Source organism: Rhipicephalus microplus, unplaced genomic scaffold (genome assembly GCF_043290135.1).
Source record: "Rhipicephalus microplus isolate Deutch F79 unplaced genomic scaffold, USDA_Rmic scaffold_15, whole genome shotgun sequence".
Lineage (NCBI taxonomy): Eukaryota > Metazoa > Arthropoda > Arachnida > Ixodida > Ixodidae > Rhipicephalus > Rhipicephalus microplus.
The window spans coordinates 18,182,350-18,202,946 of NW_027464588.1; the positions used below are offsets into that span (position 1 = coordinate 18,182,350).

The following is a 20,597-nucleotide window of genomic DNA, read 5'->3' on the forward strand; positions in this document are numbered from 1 at the left end:
TAAAAACCCATAGAGCTAAGCAAAAAGCATCAGCTTAGCTTTTTTACGTAAATTCACTACATTAGGTCGGTGAAGGTGCGCTAAACATATCTCCTGAATATTACAAATGTGCGTTCTGACTAGTAGCTCGAGCTGGCCGCACTGCACCGTCACAAAATTCACTGCGATTCAGATGCACTGTTAAAGAACGAGTATAACGCAACAAATCCCTGCCGCAAAAAAAAAAGCAGCGCCCGCGTTATCAGCAGAGGGCCGGAGCGAGCATTAAACCGCATCTAGCCAGTCTGAGAGCACCAGAAGGCGCCATCAAGTCTCGTCGCCTAGACAACCTTGGCTGCCCGCCTTCCTCCGTGGCTGCCCGGTATTGCAGCGCGCCGGGCGCACAGCGCCGGAAAGGGGTCGACGTCGTCTTACATGTCACTGCGTGCGCTGGCGATAAACCCTCCCGTGTGTGTGCGTGTGGTGCGCGTGGCTTCTCGATCAGTAGAGTATATTAGTCTGTGTTTAGTTTGAAATGTGCCTGCGCTCTGTGCTCCACCAGTGTGTTCTGTCAGTGCTGATTATTGCGAAGGTGCACCATCCTGAAGACTGGACCTGTGGATTCATATTGTGGAGCACTCGAAGTGAAATAGTGAGTAGCGCTCTCACGTTGTTCCGTTCAGCGCTTTGTTAACTGCGTGAGCACGAGAATAACGCCTTCAAACACTTTTGTTTTCATCTAGTTGATGACAAATCAGCATATGTTTACTTAGCAAGAATATTTGTCCGAACTGTTTCACGCGGATGATGGCGAAGTGTGATTGTGGGCAAGTTTTTTTGTTTGTTTAGATTGTTTGGAGTACAAAGCAGAGTGAGTGTGCGCCGCTGAGGTTCACCGAAGAAATTGAACAGATTTTTGCGGTGCCCTTTGTTGGCAGCCGTTTTTAACGGGGCCCGCTCGTGCTGCACATCAATTTTAGCTTACTATATAATACATGTGTGGGGACGGCGCCTGTTAGCTCTAAGCATCAACCGTATGTAAGACGCATATGCTTGGGCATGTCGGTAGTTCACTTTCTTTTTATTTCTTATTGCACAAAAAGACCGAGAACAGAAAACAAGGGCATGGTGTCCATGTCGTTCTTTTTGGTTCTTTTTCGTTTTGTGCGGTAACGCTACCGTGATAACTCGGGTTGATGCATCGGGTGACAACACAGCATATTGTTTCGCGTTTGGTGCACCTCGCGAAGTTTGCCTACTTGCTAATACATTCAATTTTGTTAAATTTGTCTGCACCGGTATCTTCGTTCACCCGCAACGTAGCGTGACACTGCCGACAGCCGTGTCTATCTAGCGGATCGAGCACTGAAGCTGGACTTTTGTTTGAACAGACCTTTAGTATGTGTGTGTGGTCGAATTGCCTACTTGAACAGCGCAAACGCTTGTTTGAACATAACTGCTAACGTTCGAGCACATTTTATTCAGATTGTTTCCATCATGTGTAACTTTCAAAATATTCTTGTTATTCAGAGTTTTATTGCCATCGCCTCGCTTTGGCAATTAACTTCGCTAAGTACTTCAGACGTTAAATGTATTTTCGCTATGTGAAGCGTATTATTAGTTTTTTGTAGCACAAAAACACTTTAATGTTATACATACTGCGCGGTCTCTAAGCATGTGTTCCAGCCAAACTGTAAGAATGGGCAGCACATCTATCTGGGAACACAACACGCACAGCCACTGAACAGCCTACGCTGCATCGGGAAGGAGTTATGTTTTCTCACCCTGACAGCTTGATTGAAACAAATGGCCCTAATTTAGCAGTATGCAATGGTCATTGAGTGAAGGTAACAGGGTCACTTTATCGAACATTTCCAAGCCAATTTTGCGGCTATGGCAAATGTGTTTGAAAAAAATTCTTGCTGATTTAATGCACTGAAAACAGTTAACTGCTTGAATATTTCGGAGAGAAAAAAGTTTTTGGTCATGTGGTTGCCTTTCAAACTTTGCAGACTGTTGTTTGAGTGTTGTTTGTGAAAAAAAATTATTTTACAAGTTCCGCACCTTTTTTTATACCAAGTTTGGTAAAGGGGCTTATGTAAGTTAAGTAAAGGGGCTTATGTAAGGTGTTTGAAACTCAGCCCTAATAATACAAATTTTCGGCCACATACGTCTGCAAGAATTAGCCAAAGTGTGTTCTGTTTGCATTTTCTCATTGCTATACAGCACTTTGTATGAATATCTGAGCTGTGACTACTTACTTCACACAAAAGATATTTTGATGAACAATTATTTTTAGACATCTTAAGCGGTTAACCTCTACGAGAAAAGATCACTCATTTCACAGAATTGTCATTTTTGTCCATATTGAGACGCAATTTGCACCATGTGGTGGTCCAATTAAAAATCACCTTTTACCTAAATTGAAAGCAAATAAACAGTTCTTTGTATGTGACAAGTTCCATCACTACAATTTCTATTTGAAGGAATAAATTTTTTTAATGTTCCCAAACGGCAATGGGGAACTTCGAGGCGTCGGCTGCCAGATGACCAAATGGCGAATGGGGAACTTGGAACTTCAAAAATCATTCAGGGGCAAAGCTCTTAAGGCCGTAGGTCGTTCCTTCCTCTGTAGTCGTACTAGTATTATGTAGCCACTTGATGAGTTGCACAATAGATAGCGTTAGTGATTTTGACAGCATATACACGGACAAAATCATATTCGTGAAGGGAATCGTTCGTCCGAACATTGTGCTTTCGTCTGTGCATCCATCCGTTTTGGCTTCCATGTGTTGGTCTGTCTCTGAGTCCGTCCATCTTTCTGTTCGTCCATACTGGCGTCAGACTGTCTGTCCATCCGTTTGTGCGTCGGGACGGACGAACGCTACGCCCCACTCATCATCATTCACTCCGTGGATATGCTGCGATCTTTTTCTCAAAACATAAATTTCTATGACAAAATTTGGCACATGAAAATAACTGTTTATTTGCTTCGATTCAGGTACAAATTCTATTTTAATTCAACCACCACGTGATGCAAGTTGCGTCTCATTATAGACAAAACAATTGTTTTGTGAAATTTGCGATTTTTTTTCTCGTAAAGTGTGACAGCTTGAGAGGTCTAAAATATTTTTTCCTCCAAATATACCTTATATGGATCAAGTATTCACTCCTCAAATATCCATTCAAAGTGCAGTATTGATATAGAGAAATGCAGATATAACACATTTCGGCTAAATTATTTGAGGCGTATGTGGTCGAAAAATGGTAATATTACTGAGCTTCAAACACTTTACGGAAGCCCTTCACTTAACTTGTAGACCAAATTCGGCACGGAAGAAGAGATACTTAAGAATTTTTTTCACAAACATCCAGACGAGATTCCGGGAAGTTCAGGAGGCATCCACGTCACCAGTAAATTATTTGTCTGCGAAATATTCTAGCAGTTACCCTCTTTAGGGCAGTAAAATTAGCGCGATTTTTTTAATACATTTGCGGTGGTCACCAAAATGGCTGGGACGTCTGATGTGGAATGACCCAATAGCCAATTCCACTATATAATCGTGTCAATGTGAGCCAGTTCAAGAACACTAGTATCATTTGCATCTTAATACGTAACTGTACATTACTTAATTTTACAAGTTACCTGCACTGTATACCTTCTCAATGCGCATACCGTCATGTATGTTAAGTGGCATTGTGCTTTTTTGCAATACAGATAAAATATGTATGTGTTCTTACGCGTCGTACTGTATTCCTTTTAATAAACTAATCGAATGAGTACCATGGTAGATCTGCAGAAATACACATGCAGCTGTGTTGATGCACACTTAGGCATAGAACTTGACATTCACTTAAGGCCCGCGTACTCAGATTTGGAGGAGGAAGCAACAAAAAGGGAGAAGGCAGGGAGGTTAACCAGAAGGACATCCGGTTGGCTACCCTACTCTGGTGGATTAGGGAAGGGGACAAGAAAGACGAGAGAGAAGAGAGGGAAAAGAAAAAAAAGGATGGGGGAAAGACTGACAGTAATTTCACTGCAGCGTGTAGAACTCTACCGCATGTCAGAGGCGTTCCCACAAGCCTGTCTTTCTCGGGAAACACAGCAGGGCTTGCACTGCCTTGTGGGCTGTCGAGGCATGTTGACGTTGCTGTAACAGCACCTGCACAGAAAGAGGCCGATCATCCAGTCGCCGCATGGCGTTGGCAAGTACTTGTCTATCTGAGGCAAATCGAGGACAATGGCACAGCAGGTGTTCGATATTTTCGTCGGTGCCGCAAACATCGTGCGCCGCACTGTCAGTAATTCCGATTAACGTGGTATAAGCTTTCGTGAAAGCAACTCCCAGCCAAAGGCGATAGAGAAGCGAAGCTGCACGTCGATGTAGGCCGGGTGGAGGCCGGAGTTGTAGTGAAGGGTCGAGCTCGTGCAGTCTTGTACGTCGTATGCTTGGTGTGTTCCACTCAGTCAGTGTGAGACTGCGGGCCAGTTGACGAATCTGCCTCGCCGCATCCGCTCTTGAAAGCGGAATCGGAACGCTGTTCGCTTCTTTAAGTGACGTGCGAGCAGCATGATCTGCAGAATCATTGCCGTCTATACCACTATGCCCAGGTAACCACTAAAAGACGATGTCATGGCCTTTTTGTATTAAAAGATGAAGTTTCACGGTTTGGTAGGTCAACTGGTCGTGGCATCCGCGACGGAGAACTGATATCAGGCACTGTAACGCTGGTTCTGAGTCAGAAAACACAGGCCATTTACCTGGTCTTTCTTCTGAATTGATGTGTTCCAGTGCATTGCGCAGAGCCTCGAGTTCTGCCGTCGTTGAAGTTGTCACATGTGAAGTCTTAAAACACCGAGTTACCCCTTGTGATGGTATAATCACTGCTCCACCTGAACTAGACGGCGTAGTAGAGCCATCCGTGTAAATGTGCACGTGGTTACTGTAGTTTTGTTCCAGTAGGAATAGACTCAGTTGTTTCAGGGCATGTGTCGGTAAGTCCGATTTTCTCCTCATTCCCGGAATCATTAAATTAACTCGCGGCCGGCTCAAGCTCCAAGGAGGAAGCACTGGCTTTTATGCAGGTGCGTATGTCTCAGCAAACGATGAACGATGCTTGTAGACAATGGTGCCGTATGTCGTGCGGGGCCTTTCAGCAGCTAGGCTCGCCAGGTGGTGAGAAGGGGTCCTGGCATAATGCCTGCGCTGCATGCGCATTGTCTCGGTAATAATATGCGTATTTATCGAGTGATCTTGAGCGATGGCAATGGTTTCAGCCGTTGAAGCACTGCGGGGTAATCCAAGGCATATCTTATGTGCTTGGGCTTGAATGCTCTGAATTGCGCGCAGGTTGGTCTTGCCGGTGTTAGATATTGCAGGTAAGCTGTACCGTAAGAATCCGATAAACAGCACTCTGTACCGTTACAGCATGGATGGTATGGGCACTCCCCCATTCTTTCCTGCAAGGAATTTGAACATGTGGCATGTTGTGACCAGCCGCTTCTTCACATAGTTCACGTGTTGAATCCACGACAGGTTTCTATCTATTATGACTCCCAAGAGCCTGTGGCTTCTGCTGAACGATATGTATTCTTCATTAATCGATATTCTGTAAGCAGACATTGGTTTCCGCGTGAACGCTACCACTGCACATTTTCCGCAGGACACCTGGAGACATTGTTTACGAAGGTAGCATGACGTCGTTGTAGCAGCCTTCTGAAGGCGGGCGCGAAGCTGAGGCCTTGTCACACCTGATGTCCAAATGCAGATGTCATCAGCATAGACAGAAAGTTCTACAGTGCTAGGTAGCTGCTCGACTAGACCGATGAGAGTTAGGTTGAAAAGGGTAGGGCTTAGTACTCCTCCCTGAGGAACTCCTCGGCTGCTGTAATAATCAGGTGTTGGGCCATTCGCTGTCATCACGTAAAATGATCTCAGCTGTAAGTAGCTGTACACCCACATATATATCTTGCCACCAAGACCTACTGTTTCCAAAGCACCAAGGATGGCTTCATGGGTGACATTGTCGTAAGCCCCCTTAACGTCTAGAAACAGGGTGGCGCACAGTCTCTCACAGGCTTTCTGGTGTTGAACATATGTCACCAGATCAACAACGTTGTCGATTGACAAAGGGCCGCGCCTGAATTCGGTCATGGATACTGAATAGATTTCATAGTGCTCTAAATACTACTCCATTCGTGTTAGAATCATTCGTTCCATCGTTTTTCCCACACAACTGGCAAGTGCGATAGGACAGTATGAGGCAATATCCAAAGGAGATTTATCAGCCTTTAGAAGTAGAATGAGGCGACTTGACTTCCATGCCTGGGGAACCGTACCAGTCTGCCAGGAGTCGTTGTATAGGCGTAAGAGTGCCTTCCGAGCTTCGTCTCCAAGATTACAACGGGCACGATAGGTAATGCCGTCAGGTCCGGGTGCTGAAGAACGTCTGCACAGAGCTAGTGCTGCCTCTAACTCATCCATAGAAAACTGGCATTCCATGCGGGGATCACGTGAGGGTGGTGGGTTGTCAAATGTTCCCGTTCTTGATACTGTGAAATTGGAATCACCGGCAATTTTTCGACAGAAAGATTCTGCGACGTCAATCTCTCTGCATCGAAGGTGAAGTGCCAGAGATGTAAATGGGTGTCGCTGACCCAAGGTTGTGCTAAGACCCCGGACAGTTCGCCATATCAGTGATAGGGGCTTTCGTGGATCCAATGACTCGCAAAGGGATGTCCAACGTCGCCTAGCCAGTTTATCCATGTGCCGCTGCATTTTCTTTTGAATGCGTCTAGCCAGCCTCAAATCATCCATGCACTTTGTCCGTCGGTACCTTCGTTCTGCACGACGGCGTATTGTGAGAAGTTTCTCAAGCTCGATGTCGAAATCGGTGCGCTTATGATTAGTCAAATGTGTATGCGTGGTATTCTGCAGGACATCCATTATCGAGTCCTCTAGGTTATATGATAAGCCGTTGGTACAGCAGTCTTCCATTAACATTTTGAATTTCGGCCAATCGGTGTACTTGAGGCCTCTTGAGGACTTGGAGCTGGTGAAACCTTCTATACACAGGTAAGTTGGTATATGGTCACTGCCCTGCGTTTCCAGATCTGAAAACCAGTGCACTTTCCTGGTAAGTAAGCGAGAAACCAATGTAAGGTCCAGGCAGCTGCTATAGGCTGATCCGCGTAAATGCGTAGGGCTTCCATTGTTACAAACGCAGAATTCGTTCTCCGAGGCTAAGGACACCAATTTTCTTCCTCTAGAGTTGTTCCAAGAGCTTTCCCATAGGGAATGGTGGGCATTGAAGTCGCCAGTGATCACCCATGGCCTTGGAGTCGATGTCAGAATACCGCGTAAGCGCTCGCAGTCAAGGCGGCTTGATGGAGATAAGTAAGCTTCGATAATCGTGAAAGCAACCTTATCCTTCTTTACAGTAAGGCACACATACTGAATCCCTTCATCAGGCGAGACTCGGTGGTGAACGTAAGTGATGTCATGGCGCATGAATACAATAACTTTGCTGCAGTCTCTTTTAGTGGAGGACATAAAGCACTCATATCCTGACAGCTTGATTGAGGCACACAGATTGGGTTCACAAATCACGATAATGGGGAAGCGGTTCACAAATACAAACTGTCTAAAGTCAGATATGCGCGACTTCAGTCCTCTGGCGTTCCACTGAAAGACAGATGCAATCTTGACTTCCGCTCGAAACAACGCTGCCTCGCTGGCCATGGTTTTACCTTAGAGCTGCAAGCACCGGACTCAGGGTGTCCAGCACATGCAGTGCGGTCTGCGCAGCCGAAGTCTTCATATTACTCAAAAGGACACGCATGGTACTCATCAGCGATCGCAGCAAGCTTATCACTTGATCTCCATTCATCGCATCATTGGTTTGAGGGGTCGTCGAGGGCGGCGGGATTTGATGCAGCTCCGAAGTAGGTTGGCTTCGTGGAAGAGAGGGCCACTGCTCAAAAGGTGCGACTGCTGTCCCTTTCTTCTGTTTGGCAGGATCCGTCTTCAGTGAGCTCGGTGTTTGTGGGTCAGCCTCTTTGATAGAGGATGACATCTCTCTATCGGTAGAGCCGTTTTTTCGGGATGGTCTTCGCCCACGACGCCGTCGTCGGCGTATTATAGCGGCAGCTTCCCTGTGCGTTGAATTGTCCCGCACCATACGCCTGAGTACCGCGTGCTCGTGTCGCACCCGCGGGCAATCTTTGGATGAGGCCTCATAAGCACCGTGGCAGTTTGGACATCGTAGCATGGTGGCACTGCAGGCGCCTTTTGAGTGAGACTCAGCGCATCGTGGACACACAACTTTGCTCTCACAGACACCTTTTACGTGTCCCATCTTGAAGCACTTGTAGCATTGCAGTGGCTTCGGTGTGTAAGGACGCACTGAGTGGCGAACGTGGCCAACTTTGACATACGAGGGAAGGCTGTCTCCCTCGAACACAAGCCTCAAGCAGCGTCAGTTGCCGAGTCTGGTAATGTGCGTGATGCGGGTGCCTTCAGTCGCTGGCTTTATTAGTATTGGCAGGTCATTAGCTGAGATGGAAAGATCCACATCATAAATGACGCCTACAGTGCTATTACAACCTGTAGCGACCATTGGCCGAACTTTCACGTTGCCGATTTCTGTTATGTGCCGAAGGCTTTGCAGTGCGCTACGGTGCATAACGTCTACAGCAAGGACATTCTTTCGTGCATTGATCCTCACGTCTTTGATCTCATTCGGTGCGGTTTCCTCGAGAAGCACAGAAAGAACTTGCCTGTTCAGGAGTCGCAAGTTAGATGCAGGGTCTTCGGGCATAAACAGCATGGTGTGCGGCCACCGCTGTGGTGCAGTCTTAACGGTGGAAGTACTTGCCGACGATGCCGTCCGCAGCAGTCTTCGTTTTGTAGATCGATTCATGATGACCGTGAAGTCATCATCCGATGACTCAAAACCGTCCGAGTACAAATCGGTTGCCGCACTGTCGGTGTCGCTTGACGCGTTGCTACGCTTCCTGGACGACGAAGTCCGGCGCGACGGTTGCACGCCTGAAACATTCTCAGGTGTGTCCTGAAGCATCACCGCAATTCCAGGAAAACAAATTGAAAATACTAAGACACGGGCACAAGCGTTCTGTGAGAGAATCACTTCGTCGTCGTTCCTACTCAGCATACCTTTTCTGGCATTTCTCACTGCAGTGGAGCCCGATGCCAACGAATATGCTTGCTATGCACTCAATTTATACCTACACATATGGGAGCAGTTAGTTATGCATGGTGCACACTGTATGTTGCACTCTTTGTAAAATTTCAGTCATTCTTCCTTGTGTATTTAGTTCAGGTTTCGGGGATTGAATTTCCTGTACAGAAAAAACAGCTTCGCCCCACTCGAAGGCACCAGTCATCCTAGCAGCTGAAGATGATTGTGCAAGCAGCAGTGACGAGTGGCTTTGCAGTTAGATGGTTTAATATCAAAATTTATACTGCAAGATGTAATATGCTGTAAATGTGACTCTAGAAACTCGCTTACTTTTTCTACGTGTTTTTTTCGATTTTATAGGTGTCAATCAAATGTCATACGTCTCAGTCGTTTGCCCGACTAGCGCAAATGTTTTTGAAAGTTGTAGAGATTTATTGTATTCAAAACAATGAATTTTAGTATAGAGAGAAAGAAACTTGGTCACGTGACATTTCAAAATTTTGCAGAATGCCGTCAGAGTCCTGTTTGTTAGAGTTGCAGTTTTTCTATGATAAAGGCAGATGTTAGCATATGGGCTGAATTCTTTTTTGCTTCGGCGTTATGATCGAATGAACCTTACTACTGGTTACTGCTTGCACTACTGTGGTGTGGTGCGTGCGTGCGTGCGCGTGTGCCTTCCGCGTCTTTGTCGTTTACGGCCAAGTCTACGTACACATATATACACTGGTCTCATGCAGCTCATTCAAGACCATGGCACCTTATTTTGTCAGCCGCAGAGAAGGTTCATACATGCTTCTCCCTGAGAACAATTGAGGCTTGGGCCAGTTGGTGATGCACATTTGATGGAATGAAGTGCTATAAATGGCTCTCCTCAACACACAGGTCTAAGCGTCACCTCCTGTGTATCTGCTTTTGTTGCCCGTTAATTGCACTTCATTTGATCAAGTATGCTCATCCATATAACTCCAGCGTTTCAAGGGGGTTTTCAGTGTACACCCCACTCGCATGGGTGTGGCTTCATCACACACCCATAGTTTAGGGGTGTTATAAACACCTATTAAAGTAGGGTGTAACGTTTCTTTACACCCTACGGTTCAGGGTGTTTCTAAACACCTTATTGTTTAGGGTGTTCCCAGACATCCTAAGAGGTTGTTGCCCATAGGACAAAATAAATACACCCTTATGGGTTTAAAATTTAGAGTGTGCCTTGAAAGTGAGACGTGTCTTGGTTGCGTAGTTTGACAATTTCAGGCTATCCAAGTCGTCCTCATTTTGTTTATTAAGAGTGGCGTCACTCTGGTTAAGGCAAATCGAGTTTTGAACACTATGATATCATGCAGCTGGGTCAAAGATGCGATACGCGCGCGAATGCCACAGTTTGGCAGCTGTTGTACCATGAAATATTTTCTGGGGTCGTCTTTGCCTAGAAAGTGCAGTAGACTCTGCATGTCTGGTCGCAGGCCACCCCGAGCCAACACAGTTTTGTATCTGTGGTTTTGGCGTATTGTAATGATGGTGGTGAAAAAACAAAGGAACTGGCCTGAATCAGTTGCGGTGATATCTCCCACTGGCACACAGCTTTTGCGTTATGAACGACGCTGTATACTCCGTAAGTGCAGGGTAGGGTGTATTTTCCTGGGAAAGGTATACTAGGGTAGCTCTTTGAAGAGGGGCAAGTACATTTACGCAAAATTACTAATCAATTATTTCCGAATGGTGTAGAATGATTGACTGCAGTGACACACCGCCATCGAATATCACCAATGGCTCACACATATAAACCCTAGTGGTGGGTGGCGATAGGTGGTTGTCAAGCTCGGACAAGGGTTATCCTCCTCGGCATGTTTCACCACAGAAGAGTTCCAGCGTAGCAGAAGCCCATTGTGGTCGAAATGCCGAAACACCAGCATGGTCTTTTGATTTAGGTGCATCTTCAATAAACGCCTATTTCTCTGGAGACCAACGCTGCAACTTACCTCCAGACATACTGTTGTACTTTTATGGACACTTCAGAATTTTCAAACTACGCACCAAACTTGACCTTCCTAGCTCCGATAATCTTGGGATAAAATATTTTAACAGGAGGGCCACCTCCCGCACTGCATGTAAAAACTAACGCTGAATCCTAATTTACCACTCTGGATATCCGCGTTAATAAACACCCTCGCAATGCACGTAGGGTCTTGAATTCATTCTGGAACTCCCAATTCTGGGGATATGGTTTACTTCTAGAGACGTTTAATCAGTGGGACGATTTTGGCGAAGATTGTTGATGACCCAAGTGCTTGTAATGCCAGTGTAGGTAAGCTTGCATGTTTTTTTTATTCATTGGCTCATTTTTAGTTGGCTAGAAATTTTCGGGCAGCAACGGACTCTTTCAAGAGCGGCTGCAGCATCCTGTGAAGACGTTTTCTGACTACGCGCTGAGTATATGTGATATTGACCACTGTGATTTAGTTCAGGTATCTTGCTTGCTTACAAAAATTTAGTTATTCACGGTATGCATTGACGCTAGCAGTTCACATTTTTGATCGGGCGCAAATGAAATTCCCCGCGCTTAAAGCCGAATTTAAGCTACTTTCAACTGGAACTTTGCTCATTCCGCTGCCTATTTCCGGATTCGTCAACGCCTTTCTCATGAGCGATGATTACGGTGAGTTCGCCCATTCTTTTGTTCATTTTTATTCTCTGACAAGTCTCTTGTTTTTGCTTTCAGAGCCACCAGCGTTTTTTTTTCTTTTTTCAAAGTTTACAAACCCTCATTATGCAAGTATTGTTGCCCCGCCGCAGTGGTCTTGTGGCTAAGGTACTCGGCGGCTGACGCGCACGTCGCGGGATTGAAGCCTGGCTGTGGCGGCTGCATTTTTGACGGAGGCAAAAATGCTGTAGACCCCTGTGATCTGATTTTGGTGCATGTTAAAAAAGTCCAGGTGGTTGATATTTCTGGAGCCCTCCACTACGGCGTCGCTTTAATGATATGGTGGTTTTGGGACGGTGAACCTCATACATCGTCATCATTATCATGTAAGCATTGACTTCTATAGGACTATGTGCGTGGCCTACACTGCCTGTAATGAAACCCGCCTTTGTGTTTGTCTGCGAAGTGGAAAAACTGAAGTAAGGTTTTTCGTAATACAAAAAATTGAGGACTAATACACGTGCTTGCGTTTGCAAAGTTTAGAGGTCATGCGATGTCGGCTTAAATCGGACTGAAGCGCTTACATCAGAGCCAACATTACCTTTAGCGGCGATAATTTGCAGCGACATGATGCGGTTAGCACAGCAATTGCTAATTGTAGCAGTTATAATGAAAACAGTCACGTTTACATCAGCGAGTACTGTACATAAAAAATGAACAGTAAGACATGAAAAGTATGAAGCATTTTCACTGCATAGTATCGTTTCAAGCTTATTATCGCTATCGCTATCGCGAAAAATTCTGTCGTGCCGAATAAATATACCTTTCAGAAATACACCTTTAAGGCGTTCTCGATTATTAAGACGCCGCACATGTGAGAACCCACTTACGATTATTCTGCTTGAATACCCTTACGTAAGATAACGCAAAGGTGCTTCTAATCATCCTTGACTCAATTTTTGCACTTGCCCCGCGGTGGTTGTCAAGCAGTTATGGTACTCGGCTGCTGACCCGCAGGTCACGGGATCAAATCCGGCTGCGGAGGCTGTATTTTTGATGGAAGCGAAAATTCTGTAGGCCCGTGGGCTCAGATTTGGGTGCACGTTAAAGAACCCCAGGTGGTCGAAATTTCCGGAGACCTCCACTATGGCGCCTTTCATAACTATATGGTGGTTTCGGAACAATAAGCCCAACATATCAATCAAATAAATTGATTGTTACATTTATCAGAAAAAGTGTAATTGTCGCTGTATTGGTGAATTTCAGCTTTCCACGCAATATACTTTGTTGCCATGCATTGCCATATAAGCAGTTGCAATGCTTTCCAAAAGTTTTGCCCCGTCGTGGTGGTCTAGTGGCTAAGGTACTCGGCTGCTGACCCGCATGTCACTTGTTCGAATGCCGGCTGCGGCGGATGCAGTTCCGATGGAGGCGAAAATGTTGTAGGCCCGTGTGCTCAGATTTTGGTGCACGGTAAAGAACCCCATGTGGTCGAAATTTCCGGAGCCCTCCACTACGGCGTTTCTCATAATCATATGGTGGTTTTGGGATGTTAAACCCAGAAAGCAATCAATCAATCGAAAAGATTTTTTTTCTTTCTTTTGTTAGAACCTGAACTTCTTTTCTGCTCACGGCAGTAAACACGTTTACGCCAGTAAGCACAAAAAATGACCGATGCCAGTAAGATATAATAACATCATCGGGGAAGCAATGCCATCTCTGCACACGTGAATTGATGTGAATATTAATATGCTGAAAAGTTGAGTCAAGTGCGGGGAACATACTTTTGGTTTCAGTGCGAACAAAGACGATTACGGGGAAGACTTGGGAGGAGCGCTGACTGTGCGTTGTCCTACAGCCTTTACACACATATTAGGGATTGGTTATACACTTTCAGAACTTTGACTATCTTTTCATACATGTCAAAGTTGCATGTATATATGTTTAGAAAAGCACGTCGACTGTCTCTAGGACCTGAAGTCGTAACAAACATCACTGTCTAAAAAAAGCTCAGTGCATGACTATTTCTTAAAGAGAGCCAGTGTGCCTCTCTAAGAGAGTGCCATATATCTGAGTCTCACAATAATAAAATGAGACTCAGAGAATGCTTTTTTCTTTCTTGTTGTGCAATAAAATATCGTTACTTCAGATATCGTGGGACTTGAAGAACTTTACAAGTTAACCGAGTGCTGAAATACCGATAGTAGAATGAAAACAAGGAACGTCTATTACATCAATGCATTTCGATCAATGCAGTCTGAAGTCCAGTAACTATTTTGCATATGAGCAAGGCAAATGTGGTGATTTTTGTGACTCACTACTTCGTGAACAACGGTAGCCCTCGTGTTTTACCTCGAAACTTGCTTTGAGCACAAACCTTACTATTATAAGTGCCGCTACGCACTTGCAGATAGCGACCTCACCTTTCCGCAAGGGCGCGGCCATTTAGGCTATCCAAGATCGCTGCTTTTGCTCTTTGAGTCCACGTTTGTGCCGGCTCGCACGGGGAATGCTTCGAGGATCGAGGAAATCAACGAAATGCAGTTTATTGCCACTAAACATGCAGAATACTTTTGCGAACATGGGGCACAGCCAACCCTCCGTTTTTTCCTATTAACGAGCATCGAATTAACTAGCATTAACTATAATCCAGGTTCTACGAAGAGCTTGACAGAGTTCATGTGGATTCGAGATTGAAAACACGAGATGAAATTCGAGCGCTTGTCTTGTGTACTCTTACTCCTTCGGTACTTGTTTTGAACACATTACTATACATTCTTGTTTCGAATACATACTATATTTAGATTGAAGCAGTCATGGCAGTGGAAGGTACACGCAAAATGGAACACGGCTCTGAAAACCACAGGCGCCATAATACACAATAAAAATTTTTACACCCAGAAGGGTGTAAATGAGCTTGTCCCGTGGACGACACCCTAAGGGTGTTAATCAGCACCTTCAAAAAAGGGTGCTATACGATGCACCCTTAGAATCGGATGTACATGTAAAAAACTGTAGGGTGTTACAAAAACACCCTATAGGAAGGGTGCCTTCAATGTCCATCACTTTCTTAGCACCCTCTGTGGAGGGTGCGAGAAGGATGCACAAGGGTGTAGGGAGCCCATGGCAGGGGTGGCAGTATTCTTTTAGACTGCACTAATAGATATCAGCATGCATTGATTACACACTACTTGAAGAAAGTGGTCCTCATTATCGATGGTGCGCCACCTGTCGAGCTCCATTCATTGCGTGTGCGCAAAAATATTGCCGCGTGCATAGCTGGATTTAGCGGCGAGATAGCGACGACAACGAAGAACGCGGATTTGCTCGAGAGGCGCAGCGCAGCAGAGTGAAGACGATTATCTTAGCGGCCTTCTCTGAGAGCGTCTCTACAAGTCCCACTGTTGGTGTTTTTAAATAAACCCCCTGTAATTTATAACCCGCGACACTGGTGGAGAAGCTGGGTACTACCACCTCATGATCAGCACCCCTGTGAGAAGCCCCGAGTCCACCCCTACGAGACAGCCATGCGTGGAGACGCCTGTGCACCGCTCAAGCCGTCGCCTTCAAGGTCTTGAACCAGAATTTGACCTTTTAAAGGGAGCAACGCTTCCGACAACCACCCCTACTCAAGAAATGGCAAGGAGTCCTGCACAAGTGACGGTCCAGAATATGCGCATTCCTGAACCATTTCATTGCCGGCCGAACGAACATGCGCAAGACTGGCTTGAGCAGTTCGAACGGGTAGCTAAATCGAACTACTGGAGTCTTGATGGAAAGCTCTTCCACGTATACTTCGCCCTTGAAGACGGTGCGAAGACGTGGTTTATAAACCGGGAGGCGACATTGACGACATGGGAGGAGTTTTGTCGACGGTTTCTTGACACCTTCGGTAACGCGGACTGACGCGAAAACGCACAACGCCTTCTGAAGGACGCACACAACAGCTGCATGAAAGCGTCGCCATGTTTGCTGAGGATATGGTGCGCTTGTGCCACCGCACGGACCCCAACATGCCCGAGGCTCGATAGCTAAGCCATCTCATGAGGGGCGTCAAAGAGCAGCTATTTGTTGGTCTTGTGCGCAATCCGCCGACAACAGTGGACGAGTTCACCAGGGAGGCCACCGCAATAGAGCGTGCGCTACAGCAACGGTACCGACAGTCTGATCGCCCGGCCACCGGCGCAGCGGCAGGTGCCACCGCACTTACCGAAAACGACGAGTATTCTCTACGCCACCTGATTAGACAGATCGTGCGTGAAGAGATCGCGAAGGAGAACGCAAAATACACATTGCAGTCACAGGCGCCCCCGCAGCAGGAGTCGACGGTAGCCTCCGTCGGGACGACGCTCACTCTGACGGGAGGGTAATGCCGCGTGCATAGCTGCATTTAGCGGCGAGATAGCGACGACAACGAAGAACGCGGATTTGCTCGAGACGCGCAGCGCAGCAGAGTGAAGAAGACGATAATCTTAGCGGCCTTCTCTGAGAGCGTCTCTATAAGTCCCACTGTCTGTGTTTTTAAATAAACCCCCTGTAATTTATAACCCGCGACAATATAAACGCGTACAATCGTGTATGAACTTGTGCTGGATCTATATATACTTCACAGTATATGCATAATGCGCGTTACAGAAAATGAAGCCTTGCTGCCCTTGCATATTGCGTTTATTTAATAGGCAAATAAAACAAACTTTTTTTCTGCCACACAACTTTTTTACCAGATATAGGTTCACGTATACGTACACTACACATGCAACACCTCAAATGTTTATTATATTTTTTCAGTTTCACTTTATTGACAATTCTTTGCAACATACAATTACACTGGTTTCAGTATAGTATACTGCTTCAAGTACATAGAGACTACAAATAAAATACACGCTAATATATTTCTATAATTCTTTCAAGTATCTACAATCCCAGTGGTTTCCAGTTTAATACTCCTTCATGTACGCAATCGTTTAATAGGAATGAAATACAGGCAAATATATACTTATAATTTTTTCAAATATATAGAATCACCATGATTTCACTATATACGCCTTCATGTACACAATCGTTCCCAAGAAGTGATGCACACAAAAATATATACAAATAGTGTTTTCAAATGTATACAATCACAGTGGTTTAAGCTTTGTATTCCTGGATGCATAACAATTGTTTATGAGAAATGATGTACATGCAAACATATACGGGTTTTCACACATACAACTTTAGCGAATACTTAAGAAACCAATACAATGATCAGAAACACAATAAGCTAAAAACGAACACAAAGCTGAGTCAGGACACAAAAACAAAAGAGGCAATGCATAAATATGGCTAATGACACAGCTGGGTAACTTTATGCCAAATGTCCCAGCCATTTTGGCAACCATCTCAAATGTATTCGAAAAACTCGTGCTGCATTGATAATAGTGAACTTCTGAAATATTTAGAAGAGGAAAAATATTTGGTCACGTGGCTGCCTTCTGAACATCCTGGAATGCCATCTAGGTGTTGTATGTGAAAAATTTTATTTTAAAAGCACCGCTCCTTCTTTCCATACGAAACTCGGTCTACGTGTTACGTAACAAGAGCTTAATTTGGGAGAGTTGGTTCATCGTGGTTGTGTGCTAGTCACAGCACGACAACTTTAGGAAGAGACAGAAAGGACAAGAAAGAACACCGACTGTCAACTGAATTTAATGAATGTGCTACGAGCGCTTTTATACGGAGTACAAGAACCGTACTCATGCGCGACGACACGTGTGAGCACTACAAAATAATCTTAACTGTGAAAAGAATAATCCCTCTCGGAAAGGTTAAGGGAACGTGTAGTGATGCACTGATCATTGGTTTACCTGATAAAAAATACTTCTACAAACGTTAAATTGGCATTAGGTAAACCTATTCTCGTGACGAATGGGGCAAGATTGACTATTCCTATCGCTATTTAGTACACACACTTTTGAAAGCTTGCAAGGGGTGGAAAACAACACGCTAACATCTTATCGGCTGGCTATTTCTTTAATTGTGAGACAAGTGATGTGGTATAACATGCAAAGGTTTTGGTTATTGGTTTTTGTTGGTCCTGTCTTTAACTTTACTTTCTGCAGGAAGGTTTTGCAAACGGGTGTGATGATTCTGTTGGGATACCCAGCATCTTTTAGTCTTTTATTCTGGTTTTAAGCCTGACCTCACCCTTGTGCTAACATGACTCCTGAAGGGTGGCCTGAATACATGTGGTATCTATTCCTCTTTCTACTAATTTTGAATGCCCACTATCAAAAGGCAGAACATTCTTAGCACTCCTGGGCTGATAGCACCAGCCAATACCCCAACAGCATCATCACACTTGTTTGCGAAACCCTCCTGCAGAAAGTAAAGTTAAAGTAAACAGGACCAAAAGAAGAAGAGTATGACCAATGACCTTTGCATATCACACGGTACTACGTACATAAGGTGTCTCACAATTTTAAGAAAAGAGCCAGCAGATATGACATTGTTGTTTTCCACACCTTGCAAGCTTTCAAAAGTGCATGTACTTACAGCAACTGGAATAGTCAATCTTGCACCATTCGTCACTAGAATAGGTTTACTGAATGCCAATCTAATGTGTATGAGATACGCTAACACGTGGAAAAGTAAACATAGGACAAACTAGGTAATGCTTCAATGATCAAGCAAGACAGCCTGCTTTAAATGTTAAGAAGGGCTATGGTAGTTTCATGGCCGGACACCGTAAAGAATGTAAGTGTAGTCCTAGGTGTCATAAAACACGGTTTTTGAAAAAAATCAAGCAGAAAAATGAGAGATTTTAGAACTCTTTATCAGGAAGACCAAGGATCAATGCATCAGTACACCTTCACTTATCTTTTCCGAAAAAGAGTATTCTTTTCTCGGTTAAAATTATTTTGTCATGGTCATACTTGTGTTGTTGCAGATGAGCCCTGGTCTTGTGCTCAGTATAAAAACGCTCGTAGCACCTTCAATAAAATTCAGTTGACAGCGCTCTTTCTTGTCCTTTTTGCGATAAGATTTTTATTACAGAAAGAATTTCATTTTCTTGCAGTTTAGGTATGATGATGAGTTTTCATTGTATCGCAACACGGAGAAAATTTCATCTGAATACGGACAAAAATCACGATTTTGTGAAATTCGTGATATTTTCTCGTATACTTCAGCAGCTTGAGAGGTATAAAGATATTTTTTTCTCAAAATCTACCCTCTGTGGAGTAAGTATTCACTGCTCAGATATTCATACAAAGTGCAATATTGCAATAAAAAATGCAAACAACACATTTTGGCTTTATTCCTGGCAAAAAAATTGCACTAATATTATTGAGCTTCAAATACCTTATAGAAGCACATTTACTTAACAGGTAGACCGAATTTGCTTTAGAAAAAATAAGCGGTAGTTTTAAAACGAAATTTTCCACAAACAGCACACAGACGGCATGTTGCCAGGAAGTTATAAGCCAGCCACATGAACAAAACTTTTTTCTCGCTGAAATATTCTAGCAGTTCACTGTTTTAAACGCAGTAAGTCAGCAAATTTTTTTCAAATACAATTCAGATGGTAGCCAAAGTGGCTGAGACGTTTGCCATGGAATGGTCCTGCTATATTCAAGCAAAATAACTTACACAAATAACAATATTTGCTCATCAACCATGACCACACTAGAAAAAGTTGTTCAGGCAGTGTGACACTAAAATTTTCAGCGTCGTACTGCCTGAACAACTTCTTTGATAAACTCCAAACTAACGCCAAGAAAAAGCCGTTCAATCACGGTGGTTGTTAAAGGCCTTGCGGCCGTAGACAATGTTGAAAATTGAAAAAAAATCAACTCATCAGTGCTGTCACTCCTTCTTCGTCATTACTGACACGGAAAGTTTTTTGGTTATCCATGTGGAGGTTCAGGAAGTAGGCTTGCTCTAGGCTGGGGCCGGGGTAGACGACGCAGGACGTCAGCGGCACCCTCTCATCCTGTAATAAGAGCAAATATGACTTCTCATAAACGGATGTGCGTACTGTTCTGGCAGCACCATATATAAAGAATGTGTAGTGTGTATCCTTCGAAATGGCGTGTAATTGACATTACACTGAACTCGAAGCATACAACCCATACATTCCAATAATTTCGTATGGTAAAGATAAGAGTTTTCCAGCATACAGCAAATTCCCAAAATGAGGTGAAGTGTAAGACTACAGCTCAAAAATGGCACTTACGGAAGCCTGAACTCACCTAAGAATCAAATTCCTTCCACGGTAGTGAGCCAGTGTGAAAAACACTTCTTAAAGTACAACGTTCTGAACATGTATCATTAATCAAAACGCACAAGAAACTTACCTCTTCATGTACAAACAGTGAAGACATGTCTGTTTTCTCTTTTACGTGATAACAAATGACCTTGGGCGTGGAAATAGCGAAGAGGTCTGCAAAAATGTAATAGATTTACTGGCTTTAATCACGCCTCTAACAATCTGAGGAATTGTTACAAGTCACCAATGAGTGCAATTCTGACTGCCTTTATAAGGGCATCAAAAATAAACAATTTTCTCGTTCTTTCTACCCTCACAAGACGCTCAGTCAATAGTATCTAATCCAAATTTGACGCTGTGCTTCCTATTTGCCTGTTTTCTAGACGTAGGGCTGTGAACATGTGTTTCGTGCACCTAATCTAGCACAGAAATTCGTCATCTATAACTCAATCATCTTAATTTATTATAATTTGATAAAAGATGTGATAGCTCGTCCAGTTTTTAAAGAGTTGCGGGCCTGCAATAGGCACT

At 44.4% G+C, this 20,597-nt stretch overlaps 1 protein-coding gene across 5 annotated transcripts in view; it reads left to right on the forward strand.

Moving 5' to 3' along the window:
• The first annotated feature begins 330 nt into the window (after positions 1 to 330).
• LOC119185467 (uncharacterized) overlaps positions 331 to 20,597 on the forward strand; it is a 631,054-nt gene continuing 610,787 nt past the window's right edge. The window contains exon 1 of one of the 5 annotated variants that reach the window (XM_075883180.1): positions 331 to 631. In XM_075883180.1, coding sequence (XP_075739295.1) covers positions 515 to 631 — 117 coding nt within the window. In that variant the 5' untranslated portion in view covers positions 331 to 514. The remainder of the gene's footprint in view (positions 632 to 20,597) is intronic. The other 4 variants (XM_075883179.1, XM_075883181.1, XM_075883187.1 and 1 more) reach the window with 4 other exon arrangements.